The sequence below is a fragment of the Bombyx mandarina genome, chromosome 07 (genome assembly GCF_030267445.1).
Source record: "Bombyx mandarina strain Sakado chromosome 07, ASM3026744v2".
Classification (NCBI taxonomy): domain Eukaryota; kingdom Metazoa; phylum Arthropoda; class Insecta; order Lepidoptera; family Bombycidae; genus Bombyx; species Bombyx mandarina.
Genome location: NC_143214.1, coordinates 8,964,649 through 8,991,236, shown reverse-complemented (window position 1 = coordinate 8,991,236; position 26,588 = coordinate 8,964,649). Strand labels below are relative to the sequence as shown.

The following is a 26,588-nucleotide window of genomic DNA, read 5'->3' as shown; positions in this document are numbered from 1 at the left end:
CATAGTGGGTGCCACAGAGCAAATCCATCTTGTTTGAAGCGACAAAAAACAAATTTAGAATAAATATTGACCAACGCAAGACGTAATTAAATATGCTTTGTATAAACTTCACAAAAAGTATTTAATATTAAAAAGTGATTACGACATATAAAGAAAATTTCCGTGAAATCCAGCAGATAAATAAAAAACCGATTTGAAACTATCTGAATACTATCTGAATTGCCTAATCATCTAGTGAATTCCAGTGGATGGGCGCTTTGTAAACCTGCAACGGTAAGGTGCCTCTTGACTACTGACTCTAATATTTCGTCGATCGATATGAAAATGAATTAATCTATAAAGAACCAATGAGATCCCATCACTAGGTCTTTAGTAATTTCACAGACGAGACATGGACTTAACCTTTCCAGTTAAAAAGAAAAACAATGTAATGTTTGCGTTTGTATACGCTAATAACTGAAATCTGAGTAGGTATTGGGGTAACATTCAGTACTTTATTCATTGAGTGTTCGAATCTAGTTCTTACGTTCAAAGATATAACATTGTTTAGTACCGTATCATTTTTATTTTATTGTATATGTTTTTAGTTAATTCATTCTTTAAATAAACTCCATAACTGGTATCATTAAGCTTCCATGTAGCTATTTACTGAGCAAATCACTATACTTTATTAAGATAAATTTGATAAACCTTTAATTAAACAAATAAACCAGCCCGGTCTACATAAATTAGCGAACTTTTAATGTATTTTATTTTGCATCATTTTGACGCAGATACCGTGTCTAAATAATTGACGTCCAAAATAATTCACTATGCCAACAAAGTCGCTCGCTTCAGTTTTCAACTCTCATTTTGTTCTATGATGGAAATTCAATTATTCGTACGAGCCCCGCTGGTGGAGCGGGGTGGAATGAGCGTCGGGTTCGGCGTTCTCTTTGATCAATGTTTTACATCTCCAAACTCCGGCCTCGTTCTGAAGGTTTCCGGATGTAGTTTGACTAGAAGATACGAGACTGGCGTTCGCCAATTAGAGTTACATTTTTACGAACATCGGGGTGTTTTATGGCGGATTCAATGATTTATGGGGGCGGCGTTGCGGGGTGCGGCATGCGCGAGAGGGGAAGGCGAGGGTTGCGCAGGGCGAGGACGACGGAGGGGCGTCGGCGCGCTATTGGCCAACTCGGCATCGATCGCACGATGAGCTCGTAGCGACCCGCCCGTGCCATCTAGCCTCTACCTACGTTAATAAGTAATCATTCGACCCGCAATACCTCAGCGACTTTTCCGAACAGAGCTGGATCCGCCGAGACGGGCCTCGTATCTCTCAAGTCGACTGGAACAAAGAGCCACCGCATAGGGCGACATCCGTATTGATTTATGCAATAATTGACCCTCGGATGAATGCGCACCCACCCCGCGTATCATCTCCACCCACTACGCACCTACTTACTACTCTGTTTCCTTATAAAACATTTCTGGGCACACCTTACAATTTAACATAAAATATCCGCGGCCAGTTCAACGAACCTTATACTACTATGTGAACTATGTACATAAAGAAAATCAATAACTATTATCACAGCACATCACTAATAATACATATACAATGTTTTAATTTTATCTTTCTTCTTGGATAGGATTGAGTATTTGCAAATGAAATCAAATTGTAGCTAAACTGAAACGTAAACTAAACAAAAAGTAAATGGACTGCAGTGGTACCTCAATATACAAGTGTTTTGAAATACGAGCCGCCAAGCAAGCGATATCTTTCGTTGAGATGAGAGCAGGATTTGAAATACAAGGAATCGCACACTACACCTAACAGTCTAACCGTTTCTCCCACCTCAGACTAGACCTCAATCTGTATGCTTGTTTCTCGCGTTTTCGAAGCATTTTTGACAAGTTGGGTTTGCGTTTTTTGCTTTTTGTACATTTATAAAACACTAGTTGTCGCCCGGTAGTCGAAATTCGACTATAATTCATTGAAATTATAAGTTTGTACACTATTATGATTCTACTTTCAAAGACTAATAAACTTCTGTAATTACAGATTTCGCTAAGATTACACTTTAGACAATTATTAATAAAGACAAACAATATTTAATCTATTCTCAATTTGACCAAAGACGTCAAGAACAAAAGTTTGACAATAAATAAATAGTATGCATGCGTGTGTGCGTCAAATACATGGTAGTGTGTGTAATGTTTTTTTTATTAATTTAATGTATTTTTAGGCACAATTAAAAAAAAAAATAACATTCTGCACTCCTTCTCTATATTCTCTATAAGTGTGGGAAATTTTATACTCCTCGGTCCGCGCAATTTTCGTAAAAAGGAATACAAAGTTTTTCCTTCACATATTAATATATACATGGTCACATTTATTTTTGTAACTACGGGTCCTAGAGTTCGTTGATAAAAATCACAACGAAAAAGTTGCAACTGGTCGTGCATTGAAATTGTTCAACGAAACTTGCTTAACACATTTCCGCCATATCCTGAAAGGGAGGAAAAAACAAATCTACTTCGACAGTTTTTTAAACGATCTGCAGGTGAAAATGACCAAAGCGTGTTGAAAACTAAGCGCTTCCGTAGGTACTTCTTGTAACTATACTTGAGATCTTATAACGCATATCTCAAGGTGGGTGGCGCATTTACGTTGTAGATGTCTACGGGCTCCAGTAACCACTTAACACCAGGTGGGCTGTGAGCTCTTCCACCCATCTAAGCATTAAAAAAAAAATCTTTTATTACGTTTTTATAGAATATGTGTGTTTGTTATTTATAAATAAATGTTTCTTCTTGTAAATACATATTTTTATTTAAAAAAACACCTAACAAAAACGACTGAGGTGGTTTTTTGGGAGATAGAACGGATTAATGGCATTTCAATTAATTTTAATGGGGAAAATTGCTTTGAGATACGCCCAATTTCACATATGAGCAAGGTTACGACGGAACTAATTAAGCTCTTATGACGATATATCACTGTACTCAAGTTCTTCATATTGCTTGCGGAAATCAACACAATTTAGGTTATCTTCTTCTTTGATTGACTCGAGTGCTGTGAATTTGCTATTGTAGGCCGGGGTTTTGGTTTGCTATAAGGCGAGTTGGAATTCTATCTGGATATTTATTTGTTCTTTCTTATCAATAACGCGTATTAGTTGACCATTAAAAATAGAAATTCCTTTTGTGGATGACGAGTTGGGAGGTATGTACATACATTCGTAAGTCTGAGCTGTCTGTAACAGACGCTTCAACAAAATTTTCATCAACTTCAAAACGACCAATAACTTGACAGTTTACACAATAAACAGTACGATATAATATTTTATTACCTTGGCTCAATATTCGAACCAAGATAACCCGACAATTTGTTTTTTTTTTTAATATCTTTTCCGTTTACAATTTATTTTTAAAAATACATTAAAAATATATATTTATCACCTTCTTCAGACAAAGTTTATCGATTATTGACTCAATTCGTACAAAACAAAAGCTAAATTTACTTTGTACAACGTTTTTCGAATCTATACTTACTAGATATATTCCACGTTAATCCAGAAATAAAAAAATAAAAAAACAAAACCAAGTAACAACGTGTATTAAAATAATGCAAATTGTGCGTGAACAAACCGGTTTGTAGTAAAACAGCTGTGATATGTATCTGTGACATAAAGACACTGTTCGCATTAAAGGAATACTGACGTCACAGCTTACACATGACTCGTTATTACGCAGAACTGCTTAGAATAATAATTGTGTAGGTTAACAGATTTAAGATTACGAGTATGATACTGATACATTTGAGTCGACTATTATCAAAGCCGGCAATGTGACTTTTGGACAATTATTGGTAAATCAGAAAAACGAATTATTGACTTTGTATTCCATTGGCAGTCACAAAACTTTTCTGAACGACATCTTAGATAAATAACAGGTTAAGTATTAACCTTTATTTAACGCAGGTTTTGAACCGTATTCTTTGAAGGAGACGATTATATTCAAATCAATCTGTATTGACATATCAATAACATTTTTTTGTCCAAATGCACAGATTGCCACCTTTGATAATAGACGACTCATTTATAGATTTACTACACAGTTGGCTCGTCCAATAAATGCTAAAGCACAGAATTGGAGGATTCTGATATCTAGGTAAGGGCTCCTTTGTACCATTTACTTCAATTTGAATCCATATAAAGTGGGAGATTCGGACTGGCAATCTAGAATCTCAGGAACAAGAGGGACCTTGGAGGGAATCTATTTGTTGTTTGAGATGATTCAGTCCGTTTTATCTTTACTATTCGCCAGCTAGCGGATCTAAGTAAAATCTTTGCTAGTTGGAATCACTAATCTCGTTTAACCTTCACGGCGTTTTTAGAATTTATTATCCATGAGCGAAGGTAACCACCACTCACCTTGTGGTCCTTATACTGATCAACTTTCTAAATCAAAAACAAATCTACTTATAGCAACATAGCAAGTCTTTTAACTAAGTTTATTTTGTAGAGTATATCAGTTTACTAATAGAATTATTTTAGTACATTTCAGATTTTGGAGTTATGATTTGAGCACTGCGTCGTCTGCAAGAATCCAGAAGTCTTGAATCTATACCGCATTGAGTGGCCTAGAGACCCATTCAATAAGTGAGCATTACAGCCAACACTAAATGAGCTGGCCATGTAATCTTAGCGACGGACGCACTGTGGTCGTTTAGACGCAAGTCAGATAGCAGACTTCTGTCGGGAGTCTCGCTTCCCTGCGCTTGTGATACGGATCTCAATTAAGGAGCTGCCACATCGTGAATGATTATAATTGACGCTTTTGCATTGTCGAACAGCAAAGCTAAACATTCGATCCAGCCTTATTTACGCTATGATCTGATTATTATCAGGCTTACATAATAGGGATCAACTTGTCAAAAAATACCTCAAGCAAATATGGCGAGCGCGAAAAAACCACAACGGATCAGTTTTTCAGTCAGCTTTGACAAAAGCCCTCTTGTGGGACTTAGAAGCGACACATAAAGGGGGTACGTCTGTCCCCGGTATCTTTAGTCGTTCACACGAGCTTAACTCGACCGGACTCAACCTCCAACGCGAGTTTTGGTATGCTTAATCGTAAAAATAAACTCCACTCAAACGTCCGTCGAAAATTTTCCTCACCGGAGTGGAGTAAAGGAACTGTCAAGTCACGAGTTATTCGTAAATATGTGTGCGTGCAACTAAAACATCAAACAAGTTCAATGCTTCTAGTGTCAAACAGACAGTGGCAGCTTGACTTTGACATTAAACAATGACCATAGACTGCAGAACTCTATGGGTTTGATGCTAGCTTGATCAAATTTGCCTCAAACTGATGACGTCGTCGTATTGCGTCAATACCACGACTCTACCTCACTCGAGTAAAGCGGAGGAATAATGTAATGGTCGACTAAAAATACCAAACTCGAGTAAGTTTGGGAGGAATGCTCGAGCGTCATCGGATGAGTTAAGAGTGGAGGCATATTTGACGAAATGTCTAAAGATACGGACTTGTATCTCGATCAGTTTGAGGTAAGGTCGAAATCTCAATCGTATTGGAATCACGAAACGAGTTAGATTAATAAAATCCAAAAAAATAATTTTACTCGATACACTTTCTGTAGCTAGTTAGACAGACTAACTAGTTATATCTAACAACACAATTAAAAAATAATGTAATCGAACTGCATGACTCATTTTATTGTGATAGGTTAGTTAGGTAAATTCACGTGTTATCCAATTGTAAATTAATTAATTAAATCGTCAGTTTCGTTTTGTTTTTTATATTTTGATACAATGGGGAAAACTAAATTTGTTAATTATTATATTGTTTATATGCGCTATTGAGGAACGATAATGAAGTTGAATATTTTTCCACTATACTGTCTGTTTAGATTGATTCTTGCGGGATACGATGCACACACTGTTCGTGGTATTATATAGATGCCCTCAAATATGCTTTATTAATATCTTTTCCAATATTTTTTTTCGCTCACTCGAAAGATTGAATGCAGAGTAGTAAAACGTAGTAGTATTCAAACAGATTTTAGAGTTAATGTAGTTTTTTCAATAGTCAAAGTTTTCTTGTCGACCGAAAAAAATATTATAAGGATATCAAATGCATAAGACATCTTTTAGACGCTTATCAAGTAAAATATCTCTATTGTGTAATAACCAATAACATGCACTTTTTTTCTTAAACGCATGGTATTTACATGTACACAATCACAACCTTGCCATTATTGATATTTTATCAATAACTTCAATATTTGTTGTTAGAGGCACAAAATTCTAGCAATGCGTAAATATGAGTAAGTAGTCCAGGCTAGGCGTTGCCGAATTAGTCAGATAAAACAATTCGTATCATTTATATTTAACAAACAAGTACTAAACCTCGGAAAAGCATTAATATCCATAACTGGTTATGCGACATGCGATGCATTACGGGTTAAAATCCAACCGAGTCCGTAGCGACAGTGCAAGCGTGTGCCGTTAGAAATGCGACCGGATTCCAACGGACTTCAGAAAGGGCGCGACTTACTTTACTAATGTCATTCATTATCATTATCAACGACCTGTTAACCCTGATACTAATTTGTTTCATTGAAGTTCATTTACTATGGAATTACTGTTTGTAGTTAAGTTAGTAAATACTTAATTTCTCGTAGAGTAATACGTAAGTAGTTATAACTAAGCTGTTTTGTTTTTTTAAACTTTTTATTAAAAACATCATAAATCTTGATGTATTTTTTATTGGCAGACTGTTCTCTTCTACTTATGACTTCATAGATTTGAAATGTGAAAAATTACCCCGAATACAGAATATCTCTCCCAAAGATTCCGACTTCGATCGGGTTCGAATCCAAAGCTCTCAGTTCAGGAGATAGAATCTCTATACACACATTTCGACCAATTATTTCATAGGTGGTCAGCTTTGATATTGCATTAGTTTTAAGAAAAACATTCAACAATTAAAAAAGAGCATTAACACTGTTACACACGTCAACTTACAACAATGATGTCGCTTTTGATTCAAATGCTAATTTGTAGACATAAATTTATATACCAAGGTAACGTTAAAAGAATATTGTTTTGAACAAAATGTAAACACGATTTAACAGTAATGTTAATGACCTATGACTAATACAAGAAGTATGTAATGTATAACATTGGCATACGTACAAACAGTGGCATCGGTGTGCGCCGACGGATACAAGCAAACATTACATAACTTTGTTTGTAAAAAGTTGGGGATTCCCTCTTCCACATGCGCATCTAACACGAATACACCGCAATTGTGTGAGTGTAACCTCGCCTTCTTATACATTTTAAACGCCGCCGATCCCTTTACAAGTCTCTACAAAAAAATAAGTTCGTACAATACAAACTAAAAATGAATGAGATTGAATATTTGCTGGTATTATTATTTCAAGTTTAGCGTGCTCCCGGTAAAGTGTAAACCGATCGCTGACCGGTTCCCTTTTTGTACGTATCTGGTACAAACAATGGCATGTGAACAGTTATTTGAATCATCTGTTCGCATACGTAAACAGTTTATTCAGAACTGCAGCGTTGGACAAACACAAACAAAAGTACGTTTCAGTTTCTTTTATCTCACTTAACTCTTTTGATTAATTTAATTCATTTCGGTCAAAGTGTAACACTTTCGAAATTACATTGACAGACAAATGATTGCATTTTTTTTATTTTTTTTATTGCTTAGATGGTTGGACGAGCTCACAGCCCACCTGGTGTTAAGTGGTTACTGGAGCCTATAGACATCTACAACGTAGACGCGCCACCCACCTTGAGATATAAGTTCTAAGATCTCAGTATAGTTACAACGGCTGGTCGACCCTTCAAACCGAAACGAATTACTGCTTCACGGCAGAAACAGGCAGGGCGGTGGTACCCACCCGCGCAGACTACCAAGAGGTCCTACCACCAGCATTACGTTAGAACGTTTAACGACGCTAGAGCCTACGAGTCACGGACTAAGCGAAAGGTAAATACAAATGTCTGTGTATTTAATTATAAGATTCTATAAATAGAAGGAGCATTACGTCTTGTTATGCGGTCGGTTACGGAGAGTTATTTCGGTCTGTGGCGTCACGATCCCCGTGAATGTCAAGCGCGCAGTAACTAGGCGCCCGCGGTTGTAACTCAACAGGTGGATTGCACTTACAACTAAGTTCATGAGAAAACAATTTACATAATCTCACTTACGAAGCGTAAAATTCAAAAGTTTATTCTAATACCAGATCCAGATAAATGTCGTAATTTTACGTAACTTGGTTCGGTCATTTCGGTAACTAATTTCAATGTTTATGTATTTAGACTAACATTAATTTTTGTTTGTTCATTTTCAATTTTGACTGCACACAAAACAATAGACTTGAAAAATTCATTTGTAACGTCGTAGTCGTGAACCGGGGAGACAAATCAATTTTATGTGAATTATGTATTAACTACTACAAAATATATATTAAAATGTAATCCATATTATGAATAAATCAACGCATGTCAACATTAATCATCGCTAAAAACTATATTTCAGGAACGACCTAATTGTATGTGCTCAATGTACACAATACTTTTTTCTATGAGACGATGAAAATAGAATAATGATTATGGAATAATGAGAACTAGAGGTCCCGCAGTAGTCGAAATTCGACTATAATTAATTGGAATTGTAGTTTGTACACTATTATGATTGTATTTTATACTTCTATAACCACAAATTTCGACAAGACTACACTATAAAAAATATTAACAAAGACAAACAATATTTAATCTATTCTCAATTTGACCACAGACGTCAAGAACAAAAGTTTGACAATAAATAGTATGCATGCGTGTGTGCGTCAAATACATGGTATGTAGCGTGTGTAATGTTTTCTTTATGAATTTAAAGTATCTTTTATGCATTATTTAAAAAAAAATTTTTAGCATTGTGCACTTCTTCTCTATATTCTCTATAAGTGTGGAAAATTTCATACTCCTCGGTCCGCGCAATTTTCGTAAAAAGGGATACAAAGTTTTTGCTTCACGTATTAATATATAGATAACTTTCGCTAACTAATCAGAAAAAAAAAAAAAAAAAAACGTACACTAGTCTTATGAGAGCCATAAACGCCAGACAGTATTGCAAGTAGTAAAATTAATGGCGGTCAACCACTACTCGAATTAGTCCCACTAGTATTCTTATTTTATTTTCCCAACACGAACGAAACAAACTTTGTTGTTGTTTACTGCAAAAAAAAGTATAGCACCGCAAGTGTAAACAAACAAATACAAGTGTTACTGACCTAATAAACCGACCCCTTTTCCACCCAAGACAGTTCAATAAAGAACTCCCTTTAGGTACATAGTATCTGGAGTAGGTACATTAGAGTGGCGGTCGTGACCTTTTAATGTAGATATACTTCAATGTATAGACCGCCCTCTCTCGTTATGTGCTGACAAAACGTGGAGCTAATATTTACGCCTCCGTCGGATACGGCATGACTCAGCAGATTTTAAACTTTTCTTAACATATTCAAGTACTATGTATGGAAATTTGGTTTAATAATGATGTTGTTACACAAATTCTCGTTTTGTATAAACTTATACTAGCAATCTCACAAACAATCTGATGCTTCGTGATGCTAGCTATTGATCTTTACCCAGTTTTCTTTCTTTTCCTAACAAAAACGTGAAAATACACTTGGCTGTGTAACATCAACCTCTTATGATACCACCTTATATCTTCCCGTGGGTGTCGCAAAAGGCGACTAAGGGAGTCTTCAAAAAATACACAGTAAAATTCTTTATACGACAATGCTGCAAGTGCCAACCGATATTTGAGTCGACTATTATCAAAGCCGGCAATGTGACTTTTGGACAATTATTGGTAAATCAGAAAAACGAATTATTGACTTTGTATTCCAATGGCAGTCACAAAACTCTTCTGAACGACATCTTAGATAAGTAACAGGTTAAGTATTAACCTTTATTTAATGCAGGTTTTGAACCGTATTCTTTGAAGGAGACGATTATATTCAAATCAATCTGTATTGACATATCAATAACATTTTTTTGTCCAAATGCACAGATTGCCACCTTTGATAATAGACGACTCATTTAATGGTAGTGGGTCGTATTATGAACATTAGCATTATTAGAAACAACAATGCTTGTCGATCTGAAGTAAAGTGGGAGAGCCGTTTTGCAATACAATTTGAGGCTTTGACCTTCCTTACATCTCTGGGTGGGCAGTATTCACGTGATATCTGGTAACCCTATCATACCACACATGTCGTGATATCATCTAGGTAGCATTAGGTGCATTAAAAGAATGTAAAATATTAACCATATTATTATAAGATTGTTTTAAGTAATTAATTACAGAAAAGCAACGTTTTCTTGAAATATTAATTTATGGTAAATTTGCGTTTTTAGACATACCGACTTTTATTGTTGAATTCGTAGCGGTAGTTTTCATAGGATACAATAAAACTGATAAACCTGAATTTTGCGAAAGACAAAAATAGTCTCTGGTATATAAATTATACCCAAACAATAATTTAAGAGCTGTTGGTTTGTCGAGCAAAAACACGCCCTCGGTGTTAATCTTCCTTTTGTAGTCTTTGACAATAGCACCTTCACTACATGTCATTCGTATTGTACTTAAAGAAAGATTTGTTATTTTTATACTCACGTGTTTTGAACGTTACAGCTAAATGTCGAACGGGTGCGAATATGAAACCGATATTCCTACAATCATCAACATTCTCCTGACATAATTCCTCTCAAATAACACTAGACTGTAAACGTACGGCATTGGTGAAGTCCATGGGCGACGGTAACCACTCACCATCAGCTGGGTCGTATGCTCGTCTGCCTACAAGGGCAATAAAAAAGAAAAGAAAAAGTACTGGCGTTGTGTGTTGGGATAAATTTTTGCGTGGTTTCAACGAGAAATCGAACTCACGATGATCGTTAACAGCGAATAAACAACAACATAAAAATTTGGTCTTTTCTTCTGTTTTTGCGGGTCGCAGTTATAAATATACCAAATAAATTAGTTACTTTCACAGTTTAATCACGAGTTGTACTAACTAACGTCTAATTTCTAAGATATACTTTGAACGAAATAAGATTAGGAAACAGTAGACGTCAATTTAGCACATCCGACCCGATTATAAAGTGGTTACCGGAACCCATTGATTCCTCAAGAACATAAATGTCAGTACCCACATTGAGACACGAGTTCTAAGCTTCAGTTCTAACAATATAGGCTGCCCGAACCTTCAAATCAGAAAGTATTACTGTTTCGCAGCAGAAATAGGCAGCCCGTGAGAGTAGTAATAAAAGGTTTTCATTAACGATTGCACGAAATATAACAAAAATAAGTTGCGATAATATTATCTGAACTCATTTACTGTTTATATTAGTACTATGATTTTCTCTAGTAAAAATAAATGATCACCTCCACATAAATTCCACACAAACAATCCCAAAGTTGATATTAATTCAGACCAAAGTTATCTAATTAAAACACGATAAATGTTCCAAGTACATACATACTATAATAAAATAAACGTATTTTTATGGCTTTGAATAATAATGAAATCAATCTAAATGACGTAATTTCCATGACCGATACGTCGGGTTCGTGGTCGTCGTATACGTGGTGATAATGTGCTTGACCTACACGGAACTCCCTTGTTATTAAATCGGATCGTTTTGATTTCAACGACGACCTGCGTAGGGAGCGGGCAATTACGTGACGTCACCGCGGTTTAACGACCCCATTACTATATAATATTGTATGAATGAATGCAAGCCACGTGACGAGTGACGTTTTTGCTCGCCAATTCCGCGAGACTCTCCAACGGCGCAATGTGCGTTCTAAAAGTGTCCGACGTTTTTATTGTTATCGAAAATAATGAGTAAATTAATTTTGTCTTTTTTGTTATTCTGACACCAAAGAGTAACGAGCCTATGGCCCATGAGATGATAAACGAACATAACCGTTAATAAGCGTCTTTTTTTTCCTACCTATACTGATAGCCTTGAGAGGCTATTTCAGCTTCTCCTTGGCGAGTAGGTGAGCACGGAGCTCAAGCCGGAGTTTTGTCACACTGGCCCTAGCAAGAACAGTGCTTCGCAGAATCTACCACGGGATCGGAAACGCGACCCACTTAGAAGATCCGGCGAGAAACTCAGTGGGCTAATGAGCGTCAGGAATGTCATTGTTACAGCAATCCCGTGCATTTTTCTGATCCCTTGTAAGTCTTATTTGATGATACTCTTCGTAGCTTAGAAAACAACAAGAAGAGGGATTCATTGTAGGACCAAATGGTACCATCATAACAATGAGATTAGCTCTACCAGACAATTCTAATAAGAAACTGAAAAGTTAGGATAATTATACTTCCTAGGCACCACTAGCGACTTTCTGTCATCTCCGACTAAGGTGCGCCACTGACTTTGTATAGGAAAAAACCTACATTACTAAATTAGCACAGGGACTCGTTAGATTTAAGAAATTATTACATAGGGGGGGGGCGATCTTCTACCGCGGAGTTCGTCGATTTATACCTTTGAAGCTTTATACACGAGTAAATGCTACGACCATTCTAATGTTGTTCCACTTTAAATAATCTACGACCGAAATTCCGCAAGATTTCAAGATCGACATTTGTTTTGCCGATTTTAATGTAATAATAAAGAGCAGTTAAACGGTCGTTGACCTAATGCGGTAGACGAGACCGTATCCATTATCCAAGCACAGCACAATGACACGATTATCGGTCGGGCACGCGGCGAGCTCCAGACGGTTCGCATTGATTTTACGAAATCCACATCACGGACTCGGAACGAACGGTCTCAGTTGGCGCATTCATCTCGTTTTCATGTACACATCGCCGCTATTGTGATACGAAAGTGAGAGCGAATTCAACTCGGGCTGTATGTACTACGCACCGCAACACTAAGCTTGCTATCCTAAATACGTGTACGTGCTAGTATTATTGTTGACATTTAGCAGGTTAGAACTCAACACAGACACGTCGATTTCGAATATGAATCCGATATAAGGTGATCTGAGGCCTATAAAATCAAAGGCAGCTAAACGCCTTGATGTCGTAAAATGGATTAACAATGGCGCTATCTTGTTTAGTTAGTTGGACACGCTTTAGTGTTTTCATGTTATAACAAATGCAGCTAAATCTCTAACAAATTCAGTTCAAAAATTTTATTTTTACTATGTACTAAGTACTAATAAACGAAGTTTTATCATTTAAAATTCAGATTATTAGTAATATGTATTCTCATTCTTTATAAATCTGCTTTAAAATAAAGAATATCGTAGCTATCCGAACAAAGTTATTTCAGCGTGTTGCTAACATTGGCCCTAGCAAGAGCAGTACTTCGATGGATCGGGAGGATCCGTAATAACATGTTTAGGGCCGATTTTTGTAGTTTACCTCAACCATATTTGACAGACTTGGATTTAGCTGCCTTTGATTTTATAGGCCTCATCTGCTACTTTATAATGACAATCAGAATATGTTAACCCAATGTGAATGTAATTATATATGTTCGTTCTTGTTTCAGACGAATGAACTTATGAATCACTCTGATCTAAAGACGACATCGGACATCAAACCCCTGAAATTATTTAGAAACTGGAATATTGTAACAAATCCGAAAGTATTTATAGCTTAAGCCTTTATAACCTAATCTGCGCAAACTTCAGCCCATCGACTTACAACAAGACTGGTAGCCATATCGGAAGAAACGGACTAGCGTTCAATTTGGGTTATTAAGTCAACAATGTTATAAAATATAATATGTTACGTAAATCTCAAAAACATTCGTATTCAAAAGGTCCGATCGCAACGAACCATCGTTTATTATATGATTAGGCGTATCGTTCCTTGTCTAGGCGAAGTATCGTTTCATATTCATCCAATTCAATTAAATATCTTCTCAATAAATTACATCTAAATATTGAGAAGCGTAGATGTAGCTGCATTGTGTCGTTTGGGAGGAATCGACCTGCATGGGATTCCAAATGCAAGACCATCGTGTAGGTGGAGAAACGCACACATTTCTACATCACACACAGCTAAATCTAAATATAGCGGGCGCCGATATCAGCGGCTCGCCCTTGAACCAGTCGCACGGAAACATTTTATTATTATTACCGAGCTGTCGGCGAGCACGAGTATATCGGGTCGACGACCCCGCCAACCACGTGTCTCCTTATCGACAACTATCTAACACGATTGTGGGTAAACAACATGCCGAGATAAATGACTAATTCCACAATGCTCAATTATTTAAGCCATTCATAAACAACGGTCACGTGACGTGACGTTACGCTTCAAATAACGACGCTCGAAGGGCGTCGATGGAAATAGTTGCCAAATTGTCATAACAATCGAATCATGATTCATAATTTGCCTACAAGACGCGTACCATTTTAGACTCAACAACAGTGTAGTCCATTTAATCAAATTAATCTCTATAGTCGTTGCGGCTTCGCACCTACCAAGATGATTTTCGAAGCATCAAATAATTAAATGTAAAATAACAAAAGTTTTAATTAGACTTGCTCCAGCCTTCACCATTGCTATCCTGTGCAAACCAATAACTGAATGTACCTAATAAAACTTAAAAAGCCCTGCCCGACGGAAGTCCAAACGTGCCGTGGGAAGTGGGACATTGTTATGTAACCGGTATTTGTTTGCCGGCCACCTACACAGGCAGGTTGCATCCTTACTAATACGACCTTGAATGTAAACTCGAAAGTGTAAACAGGCACGTGTTCGATGCATTGTTTTATGGCCGACCGCCGCTCTGGACTACCGCTAACTACAAACATAAGATTTCCCTTTGAAGTATATGTAGTTAGTTATCGGAAGCGTACAATAACAAACTTTACGATGTTTTTCGTCAACAAACGTGACTGTTACTTATGATAGTATTTAAGATTATTTCTTCACTTTGGTTTAACAGATGATCTCACGGTCTAGGTGATGATACGCGATTACCCGAGCTATTATATCCGTACTCCGTGCTAAGGAAAATAAATATACACATGGAGAGCCGTTATTCCAATGAAACTGAGACTTCCAAACTAGTGTGACGAAGTGGCTATATATAATTAAAATGTGTAGGGACCTAAGAGAAATAGGCATTACGGAATATCCGAGATCAACATTTCAGGGCAGAGCCTGCAGTTATTTGATGCAGTTGAGGAAAGAGACATAGGTTACTTTTGCTACGGCGCACCAGTATCGATCGACAGGTAGACTATTGAGGGTGTAAAACAAAAAAAATACTGCTTAGTCAACGGTTTATAGGATATTATTGTGTAAAAAAGGGTTAGTACGGAGGTGCTACCACCAGCGCTGGTTCGTGTTATCCCTTCAGACTTAGAGAAATACAATGTCGCATGTCAATGTTCTGCACTTTAATGGTGGACCATCCGTATATTTATTTATCAATGCGTGACCAATGCATAATAGAGAGACCTACAACAATTTTTGTGTGTTTTCTTAACTAATCAGGTAACCTTAGAGGGATATGCCAGCGTAACCTGACTAACAGCATAGCTCACGGGGCTCTAATCTGGTGAAGTTGCTAACACTAGCCTTCCAGTAATGGTTATTATCTAGAAGTTCTTTCGATGTTTATGACAATATTTAAGAAATTAAACGCTTTCAATACATTATGCAGTTTCTAAAAGGGTCAGGTATTTCTTTTTTACAATGGAAGGATTACTGATAGCTCGAAGGCTTTTTTTAGTTCCACTTCGACAGGTGGGCGAGCACGAATTCAGTCAGGGTGGAGTTTGCAAACAGCTACCCGACTGCCTCCGAAGAGACGTAATAGCTCAAGGGTCCTGCGAATAACTACCGGATCGGAATTGCGACTAGCTGAGAAGATCTGACGAAAAAGTCGGCCGGCTGATGTTGTGGCTTAGGTTTCATGCTTGCGTAACCCCCCGACACTACTGTAAGTATCTCGATACGAATTAGGCACGGTAACTCTATTCCCGCCATTAACATCTTTGGCCAGCCTATACCTTGGGCTTCGAAGGCTAAATACGCAGGCGTCGCTCTCGACAGAGGAATGACATTCGGGCCCCACATTAAGAAAGTACGCGACCCAGCCACGTTCTACTCTATGGACTCTACTCCATAATCTGCACGCGAACTGAACTCTCCCTTCATAAGGTGACACTCTATAAAACTTGCACACGTTCTATCATGATCTATGCAAGTGTAGTATTCGCTCACGCGGCCCGTACACACATTAACTCTCTCCAGGTCATCCAATCCCGTTTCTGCAGGATAGCCGTCGGAGGACCGTGACATGTGAGGAATGTAGATCTTCACGACGACCTAAATCTAGTACCGATACGAAGTATCTTAAGGACGCGTCAGAACGCTACTTCAACAAAGCGGCGCGACACGAAAACCCTGTTATTGTGGCCACCGCTAATTACTTATCCGCCCGCGACGGGGCAACCCAGAGCCGCGGCCACCCGAAGGATTCCATCCTCGTCGAACTTGTCGATTTCCTCTTGTTATTCGCTGGTACCCTAAGGAGATATTCCAGCTGCGCTCGGACGGGTAGAGGAACTCAGGGGCGCAACCTGAGAGAATTTGCTAACACTAGCCCCAGCAAGAGCAGTGCTTCACAGAATCTACCACCGGATCGGAATCGCGACCCACTGAGAACTTCTGGCGAGAAAATCAATTGGTTGAGGTCTCAGTCTATAATCATAAATTGTTCGTGGTGAATGGTAGTCATACGTCTCAACAGCAGTATTTACTCATGTTACGGAGTACAGTAGACCCGCACGATGTGCACGGTAGTCGAGTGCATTTCCAGAAGGTAACAATGACCAGAAGTTTCGTATCGTCAGAAACGAAGAGCTTTGGTCAAGTGTACAGGTCGTGGCTCGCGATCATCTCTTCAGTGCCTACTACTGAGAATAGATTGAATTCTGATTACACATTGGCAAGTATACGATCAGTGCAATTATACTAAATCTAAATTAATCCTTTATGCCTCCATTTTAATGGAGAAATATTCATCACTCATATTTCTTTACAGCGATTTACACAATGTTTATACACCAATTGTAAAAGCCTAACAAACAACATCATACAAAACGTTCACAATGAATATGAAAATACCCAACAGTAAATCTACACGTGTCAGATGTCAGACTTCACTCACGTTGATTCCGTCAAATACACGTACATACATTCGAGTCGTGTGATACGAAGCAATGTAAAGCATATGTATATGAACATGTGCAAAGGGGGAGGTGGTAGGTAAAACGCTCGAGAAGGGTTCACTTTCGCGTGCACTTTACACCGCTTTGGAACCGAGATACGGACGCACAAATCTCCGCTTGGAACCGAGTAATATTTGCCTACACATCAAACTTTCACTATCATCGCTTTACTTTCGTTTTTATTTCCGCAAAAACAGACGCCGCGACTATGTTTCTACAGTTTTTATTTGTACTGTTAGTATCTAGTGACCCTAATCAATGAATATACAAGCACGATTGTCTGATAGTTTTATTTATTTATTTTTGACGCTTTGAGTCTAAGCTAGTAATTAAGTGATCCCTTTCTTTGATCTATCAAAATGTATTAATTATAAATACTAAGTATAAAAAATTTATAATTATAAACATTCGTATAACCCATTTATAATGGCCTAATATCAATAACTTTCATAATTTTTTATCATCATTACCAGTAAACAGAATGGTCATGGCTGAATGTTCCCATGTTTCTGTGTATATACAAATCAATATTCAATAAGTAAATAAATATTGGTCAGTATTACTGCATAGGTATGTAGCCCGTGGCTTTTGATTGAATGATGATATTACAGTATAAACAAAATTTTAGAAACAGACCGATCCATTTAAATGAATAAGTTTGATCATTATTAAGGTATTATTTCAATAAGATTAGCACAATTACTTTAAATTACTCTTTATAATAAAATTACTATCAATAATCCAATAAATATCAAATCATTGATGAGTCTAAGTCCATACATCTTATTCGCTATGTATGCTTTTAAATCATCGTAGTTAAGTAGATACCAACATCCCGTCTCTATTTTTGCTGAAGTGCAATAATTTTTTACAATTTGAAATCAATAATAATTGGTGGCCAATTGCAAGTTTGTCTTATAAAATTGATAAACATACATACCCCCCAAAAAAAAAGGAAAAACGAATCACCATACACTAAAAAACGAAACTGCTTTTTGACAACAACCTAGAAAAACAACCAAGTATCATGTTTTTTTAGGAAATCATTTAAAATCATATGATAGAATAATAATAATATATTACTGTTTAAAGCATAAGCTATTTAAATATTACTTGACTGAATGAGATGTAGTAAAATCAGTGTCATTATTGTGGAAGGTAGAATCATAAGCTATATATCTAAGCCCAAATACCAGTTTCAATGAATACTCCAATGATAATGAATGCTATTTTTTTTTATATTAGTACCAAGTACCAGTATATATTTACCTCAGCAGACACAAAAACAATTAGAGCATTGGACACCAAGAACAAGAATATCTAAAGAGTAGTGTGTTAGTTGTTTAAGGTATTTTATGTTAATCAAATTAAAACCTCCATGCCAACATTTATTTTCATTGGTTTTTTCATGTCATAGACTATTCTTATGATTTCTTTAGTTTATTTTGAAGATCTCACAGATTTCATGGTCAAAGATGATGAAATGATATTCATATCTTTCTAAAAGTAAATAAATGTAATAAGTATTTCAAAATTTGGAAATAATAAACACAGGATTATAAAAGTAGTTACTCACTAATTTTGTCTATTTTTTTATTGCTTATATGGGTGGACGAGCTCACAGCCCACCTGGTGTTTAGTGGTTACTGGAGCCCATAGACATCTACAACGTAAATGTCACCCAACCATCTTGAGATATGTGTTCTAAGGTCTCAGTATAGTTACAACGGATACCCAACCCTTCAAACCGAATCGCAATACTGCTTCACGGCAGAAATAAGCAGGGCAGTGGTATGTACCCGTGCGGACTCAAGCGAGGTCCTAATACAAGTAAATAATACAATTTTAAATCACAAAATCAAATCTATCTATTAATCCTAATATGTAAGCATCTTTTATTTGTCATCAAATTAAATAATCAGTTATTATTTGTGTATCTGTATAAAACTGTGAATATCTTGTTCTATATTATAGTTCCAGAATGCCATGCTATCTATCATCAGGTTTGCAGTAATGTAAATAAAAATTATTGACCTAGAATACTATTTTTATTTATTTTATTTTAAATAGATAGACTACACAATTTGAAGATTGATAAAAAAGCGGACAAATCTTGCATAGCTGCATGCATGTGATTTGCCATTCAATGTAGGCAGCAGCTTGGCTCTGTCCCTGGCATTGCTGACGTCCATGGGCGACGGTAACCACTCACCATCAGGTGGGCCGTATGTTCGTCTGCCAGCAAATGCAATAAATAAATAAAATATTGTTTTTAATGCGGCCCAACAATTGCTAGTCATAGGTCGTCTTGAGAGTCCGCACAGGTAGGTATCACCAGCCTGCCTGTATCTGCTGTGAAGCAGTAATAATACATTTTGATTTGAAGGGTGAGCCCATTGTTACACTGTGATAGCTGAGAACTTAAAACTCATGTCTCAACGTCTAGATAATGTCTATGGACTCCAGTAACCACATGACACCAAGTGGGTCATGAGCTCATCCACTTATGTAAGCAATAATAAAAAAACGCAACTTAAAGAAAGTGTCATTCGTTCAGTCAAAGAAGTATCAAATATTAATATACAAGATTCTAAGGTTTATTGTGCCTTTGATAAAGCCATTAGACTCAGGACTCTTTTCAAACCAATTTTGTAAGACGATAAGATGGGATATACGATTTTGGGAATTTTATACTGGGGCTAAATTTCACAAATGTAATCTCTTGAAACACACTATGGATGAGAAATGAGAGATAATGTAATTATCTAGAACAAATACTTCTTAGGACTTAAATTTGAAGTCGTCGTTGCCTAAGGGATAAGACGTCCAGTGCATTTGTGTTGAGCGATGTACCTGTGTTCGAATCCCAGGCGGGGTACCAATTTTTCTAATGAATTACGTACTCAAGATATGTTCACGATTGACTTCCACGGTAAAGGAATAACATCGTGTAATAAAAGTGAAACCCGCAAAATTATAATTTGCGTAATTACTGGTGGTAGGACCTCTTGTGAGTCCGCACGGGTAGGTACCACCGCCCTGCCTATTTCTGCGGTGAAGCAGTAATGCGTTTCGGTTTGAAGGGTGGGGCAGCCGTTGTAACTATACTGAGATCTTAGAACTTATATCTCAAGGTGGGTGGCGCATTTAAGTTGTAGATGTCCATGGGCTCCAGTAACCACTTAACACCAGGTGTGCTGTGAGCTCGTCCACCCATCTAAGCAATAAAAAAAAACTTAAATTTGTAAAAAGCATAGAATTAAGTCCCTCTGTACATTCTTCAGAACAGGGTGTCAGAAGCAGTGAGTTTGTGAGAAAATCATCTTTTCTGTCTTGACTACTTATTGTCTACCCGAAGTATTGTTGATAAAGCATGCTTTGATCCGTGCTCAGGTGGGTAAATATGCATTACAAGTTTAAAGGAGAAATTATGGCTAATGTAATTAATACTGTGATCTTATGTCTCAAAGTATCAAAAAACATTTCGGATAGTCTTTGAGCTTACTTAACCATTAAATAAGACTGAATAAGAAATAAGAATAGGAATAGTGACTTGTATTCATTTTATAAAAAATGTTTCATGTGCCATTTTGTTATACCAAAACAACAATAAGAGTATCAGTTCGATGATAAATAGTTGTGTGTAATTTATCAGTCTAATCACTATTATTAAATCTTAACATCAGTGGCATAGAGTTGGATGGATAATAATATTTCTTTCTATTTGAACCAATAATTTGTAATTAATTGGTTCTAAGATAATAAAGATATCTATTTGTTTACTTCTTTAAAAATATGTTCTAAAATATTATTAAAAGAAAGAAAGAACTGCCAACCTTTGCAAACAGTAGATCTTTATCCTAATCTGATGAATATCACTTCTAAATAATTTGAAGTTTTACCAAAACATGACACTGTTTATCCTGTTAATAATTTCATTTTTGGATCTGGTAAGAGATTTATTTTTAAATAAGTAGTATATTTTTGCATGACCTTCATTTTATATTGTTATTGTGTAGATAAACTGATAAATTTTGTTTTTGAAACAATTTTACAATTTCTTGGTATTTTTGATCATTGTCAAATGTTTTGGCAACATTGGAGGAAGCTGATGCAAAAACTGGACCAAGGTGGTCACGACCCTCAGCAATGAGGAAACGACAAAGAAGAAGAAGAAGAAGATGTTTTTTGACTTTTCATTTAATTATGAGTGTTCGGTCAAGTTGAGGATTAAATAAGGTTACTTTCAGTAACAAAATACTCATGATGCTGGTAACTTTTGCTAAATAAAATTTTGCAAATTTCATTAGTTCTCAGATTTTTCAGGTACAGAAACCAATTTGTTATATTCAAAATTAAATTATTGTCCAACTAATCATAATTGTTTTAAAAAGTTACTGTTTTAGATTTAAAATTTTGAGCAAACCCTTAATATATCATTTACATTGGTCAATACACTTTTTCAGGTATATAGAGTTCCAGTTTGAGTAACAGAATTACTTTCAAGGCAATAAATTACCCTTTCTTCTTAAAAACAAAGAACTTGATTTCGAGTTATATTTATAATTTTAGCTATCCATTACTAACAGTAAATTAAATGCCCATAAAAGTAAAAAAATCATAGCTAGCCTACTGAAGAATGTTTGTTTATTTTTGCTGAGAAATAATAGTTAAAACTTATTTGTACAATTTACGTTATTAATTAGAGACATTAATATTATCAATTAGAGGTAATGAAATTACATAATTATTCCTTATAGATACTTTGAATCTAATTATAATGTAGAGAAAATCAATTCATCTACAAATTAATATGAACAGTGCATATTAATTGTAGTTTTTTTTAAAATACTAGATTGATATTTCATGATTATATTTCAGTTATGTTATAAATTTACTGTATAGGTTCCCAAATGTTTACTGTTAACATGTTAGTAAATGAAGTACAAAGTTAAAGATAATAATTTTGTAAAGGTTGTAAACTATTAGTGTATATCATGATATAAAGAATTAATAAGATTGCAAGACATTTATTGAAATATAAAATCGGTGTACTTACTGTTGAATTTCTATATGGACTGCTTTGAGGATTGTAGGGTGGCATAGGGCGTGGAGGCCATCCTGGCCCATAGCCCGCCGGGGGTTGTTCGTAGCTGTTTGGGTAACGATGTGGCGGCGCCCCGCTCGACTGTAATAGCGAGTTTAACGTCGGCGTGGGCCCTGGTGCTTGTGATACCGCTTGCCCAGGAAAGAAACGTGGTTGCTGCGGAGGTGGCCTTGGTTTACCGGGAAAACCAGGCCGCGCGTAATACGGATCTGCGGCTTCCGGGTATCTATACTGACCATACTGGTCCGTTAACGGCCGCTCTCCGGGCCGATCGTGGCCGGGCGCCTCGCCACCGTCGCGTGGCGGGCCCGTTTCGGCCGACATAGGCGACTTGCTCTTTGTGTTCACGACGCCATCGGGCGGAACGCGCCCAATGGTCTTGTCGGTGCCGTTTTGTAATAGAGCGTTCCGAGATTCACTGAGCTGTTCCGGAGGATTTTGCTCAACGTTCGCTTCGCTTCGCTGGGACTCTGCCTGCGTCGCAGCCATGTTCGGCTGGCAACGGCCGTCCCTGCTTACACTCGCTTTTGCGATCGACCGGCTCGCTTACGTTACATCGAAATCGGGCGTCGGATTCCAAAACCGCGACGTGGACACTTCCATCACTAAAATACTGATTAATTACGCACTGATTGTAATGAAAAACGTACTAAATATCGTTTGTCGACGAACACACATCGATCACATATCTACTTCATTGGCGTAAACGAGGTTAGGGAAAAGGTTACATATCTAGCAGGCGCTTTTGTCACGTCATAATACAACATTTCAATACACTTGCACGATTATCACACACCGTATACGTCCACATATACCGACGCGCATTCCTGGGTACGTAAACAGCCTGAATTACGAAAAACAGAACAATAGGTTCACAAAACTTCCAAATTATTAGCGTCCGCCATTACGGACTTCAATTTCTGCAGCGCTCGACGGCGCTTTTGACTATGTTCACTTCGGTTATAAATTGGAATTATTCAATTTTAATTTCAAATGGAATGGTGATACTATTTTACCAAATTTATTGATACAGATAGTTACAGAATAGATAAAATTATCAATTTAATGAATCATTATGATTCTATTCGTAGTATTATCAATACATGTTTACATTTTTGAGATCTACTGCGACCACGTAGTTATGCAGGTGTACCAACATTAAAAAATTAACTCACTTCCCGTGGCGCCAATGCAATCGTATACAACTTCAGAACATTTAACTCGTATCTTTTATCTTAATAATATTTAAAGAAAATTGATGACATATTTAAAAAACCACCTTTAGATAAACCATAACATTTCTATTGTTGTATAGTATTATCGAAAGATTTTAGTATCGCATATTTACGAGAAAAACTCCGCTATTGCAACACCGACTTTGAATAGATCAGCACTTTTACCAACATATTTTGTAAATTTTTTGACATGTTGTAAAACATAGACTATGCACAATATGTTAAGAGCCCTCGCCATAGAGTTAGTTGTAGGTACTTATTAACTCCATGGCCCTCGCAAACCTACAGACTACATAATAATATGCATGTAACAACAAACTTAGATGCTCGGTACGCCCATAAAAGCAATAAGTCTTCGACTACTATTGAGTTGACTACATATTTTAATCTAGAAATCTGTTTACTACATGTGTTAAACCCGATTTCTGGATGGTTTATTTTATTTTCATAATCATTAATGTGTAAAATCTGCTCATGTTTTGTAAGTTAACTTAAAATGAAATGTTTACAAAAGTGAAGTATAAATAAGTCACTTGGTGTCCTTTTACCAACAAGTCGCGATTCAAATTCGGTGTAGGTTTATTCACAAAGCAACGGCCTTCAGTAGCTTATTATCGATACTTATTATCGATATCTCTATTTCCTTATAACTGCCTGAACCTCCGAGCCTGTCCATATGTTTGACGAAAACTAGCTATTATTTTCACACAACTATTATTTATTAAACGATTCATAGTCGTATAAATATATGTAGTCGGACAAATAACAATATTAATTAGCACCAAACAATTCAAACGAAACATTCGGTCCACAGGATCGCGTATGTAGTTACTGTCGGCAACAAGAGGATTTTCGTGTCGCGCCGCTTTCTCGAAATGGCGCACTGATGCCGACTGAATATACTGATGGAGTCTAACTCCATGTCATCATGAAGAACCAAGTTCCTTACGAATCACGGTGCTCCGACGGCTTTCCTACAAAAACGGGATTGGATGACTTGGATGTGTTTTAAACCAGTGCGGGCTGCGTAAGCGAACACTAGACTTGCATAGGTATGGTTCGATGAGCTCGGGTGGCAGATAAATATTATTTGCACGATTTACAGAAGACTCCATCACGCAGCAGAAGCTACTTTAGGCGCAATTTACCACGTTTAAATATTATTATAGTTCAGCATTTATGTAGTTAAAACTACAAAACAAAGTCAAACTGATTTTGTTAAGGCTTTCACCGTTCGAGATTAATGAAGAACAATAAACGAGGAAAGTTCGTACATGTAATTCTTTTTAAAAATTTGTACAGAATTTCTGTACTGTGACGGTGATAACTGACATAAAAAGGCTCGTTCGGTAACGCTGGCATAGTCCTCTAAGGCTACCAGCATAGGTAGGAATAAAAAAAAGACATAAAAAAAAACGTTCGTACGCTTATATGATTAACACTGTTCAATAGAACATCGACCTCCACGACAACCTGGACAGTAGAGTCCATCAATAAGTATTTACAGTTGGCAATAATGCGCCATTTCGATAAAGCGGCACGACACGAACCTCTCATCGTGGCCGCCGGTAGCTACATTCCGATCCTGCGGACCGAATGGTAAACAGTCAACGTCGCCCAAAACACGCCATCTCGGATCCTCCCGATCCACTAACGGTGCTTTTAGGTACCCCAAGTACCGGTCATCGTTCTCGTCGAACCCGTCGCTTGCGACGAAGGGCTCGGCGAGTAAATTAACCAACAGACACAGCCCACCGAGTTTCTCGCCGGATCTTCTCAGTGGGTCGCGTTCCCGATCCGGTGGTAGACTCTGCGAAGCACGGCTCTTGCTAGGGTTCGTGGTAGCAAGAACGTCAGGTTTTAGCCCCAGAGCTCACCTACTGGCCCGGTGACGCTGATATGGTCTCTCAAGACTATCTATCAGCTTCGGTAGTAAAAAAAAAAAAAGCTGTTCAAATCTTAACAAAAAGTGTAGTCCATGCGTGTAGCTGCATACGTAAAGTTTTTATGGTGTATATTAACGAAAGATATGACCAGGACTAAAGATAAACAATGCTTCGCAAATGCGGCACTACTTCAAAACAGTACAGTAGCGCCATCCTTATTTAGTACCATTTTAAAGACCCTCTTAACACGCATTAAGTAGAAAATGATGAGATCCATGCTTTATAAGAATTAACCAGTTATTAAAATATTAGTAATTTCCTAGATAAACCGATTATCAAGCCGAAGAACTGGTGAATTTAAAGCATTTTCTATAGCAATTGTAAAAATGGCCCCATAAAGCCTTACGGCCGGTACTTTTATTTTATTTGTTCGAATGGATAGACAAAAGGATCACAAATCGTTAAGCCAAAAATGTTGTGCTAAGCCTGAAATTAATTTAAAGTTATCAGTGAGGTTGATTTGGAGTGAAGATGAATGAATTTGCGAAGAGAACATTTTATATCCTCTCAGTAAAATGGTGAGAGTAGAAAACACTAAAACTTCAATAACTTTGGAACCGAGAAACCACATTCAATCTTTCTTCCCCACAAGCCCTTTCAAAAATACTTAGCATTAATTAAACCACAAAAACTAAAGTCGAGTTTAACTGTCTAGTTACTAGAAAAAGAAACTAAACATTAACTAAATAGTTCGAATATTTTAAAATGGTTACTGTAACTAGAATTTAATATTTCATTTCAATGTGAAAAATGCATTGATTTTTATTCTTCTAAAATTTTGTAATGTAATCTAAAATATTTTTATTATTCTAAAAAAATTGCTTATATAATATTACGTCATAAAACGTATCCATTCATTCATAGCATTAATTGGGTAACCATTTATATTAATTAATAAACGGTATCAAATAATTGCTCAGGTTAATAATTTAAAATATTTTTCGTAAATTTAAAATACAAATAAGA

The 26,588-nt window shown here is 36.7% G+C and overlaps 1 protein-coding gene and 1 long non-coding RNA gene across 11 annotated transcripts in view; both read right to left on the bottom strand.

Moving 5' to 3' along the window:
- osa (trithorax group protein osa) overlaps nt 1-23,841 on the bottom strand; it is a 113,987-nt gene extending 90,146 nt beyond the window's left edge. For 8 of the 10 annotated variants that reach the window (XM_089728703.1, XM_089728711.1, XM_089728710.1 and 5 more), the window contains exon 1: nt 22,394-23,841. In XM_089728703.1, the coding sequence (XP_089584829.1) occupies nt 22,394-22,930 (537 nt within the window). In that variant the 5' untranslated portion in view covers nt 22,931-23,841. The remainder of the gene's footprint in view (nt 1-22,393) is intronic. The other 2 variants (XM_089728705.1, XM_089728709.1) reach the window with 1 other exon arrangement.
- Nucleotides 1,427-10,154, bottom strand: LOC149502658 (uncharacterized). Its single transcript, XR_016323328.1, has 2 exons — nt 10,019-10,154; nt 1,427-3,956 (listed from the first exon to the last, which is right to left on the bottom strand). It is a non-coding gene; the product is annotated as an uncharacterized LOC149502658 (long non-coding RNA).
- Nucleotides 23,842-26,588: the final 2,747 nt, after the last annotated feature.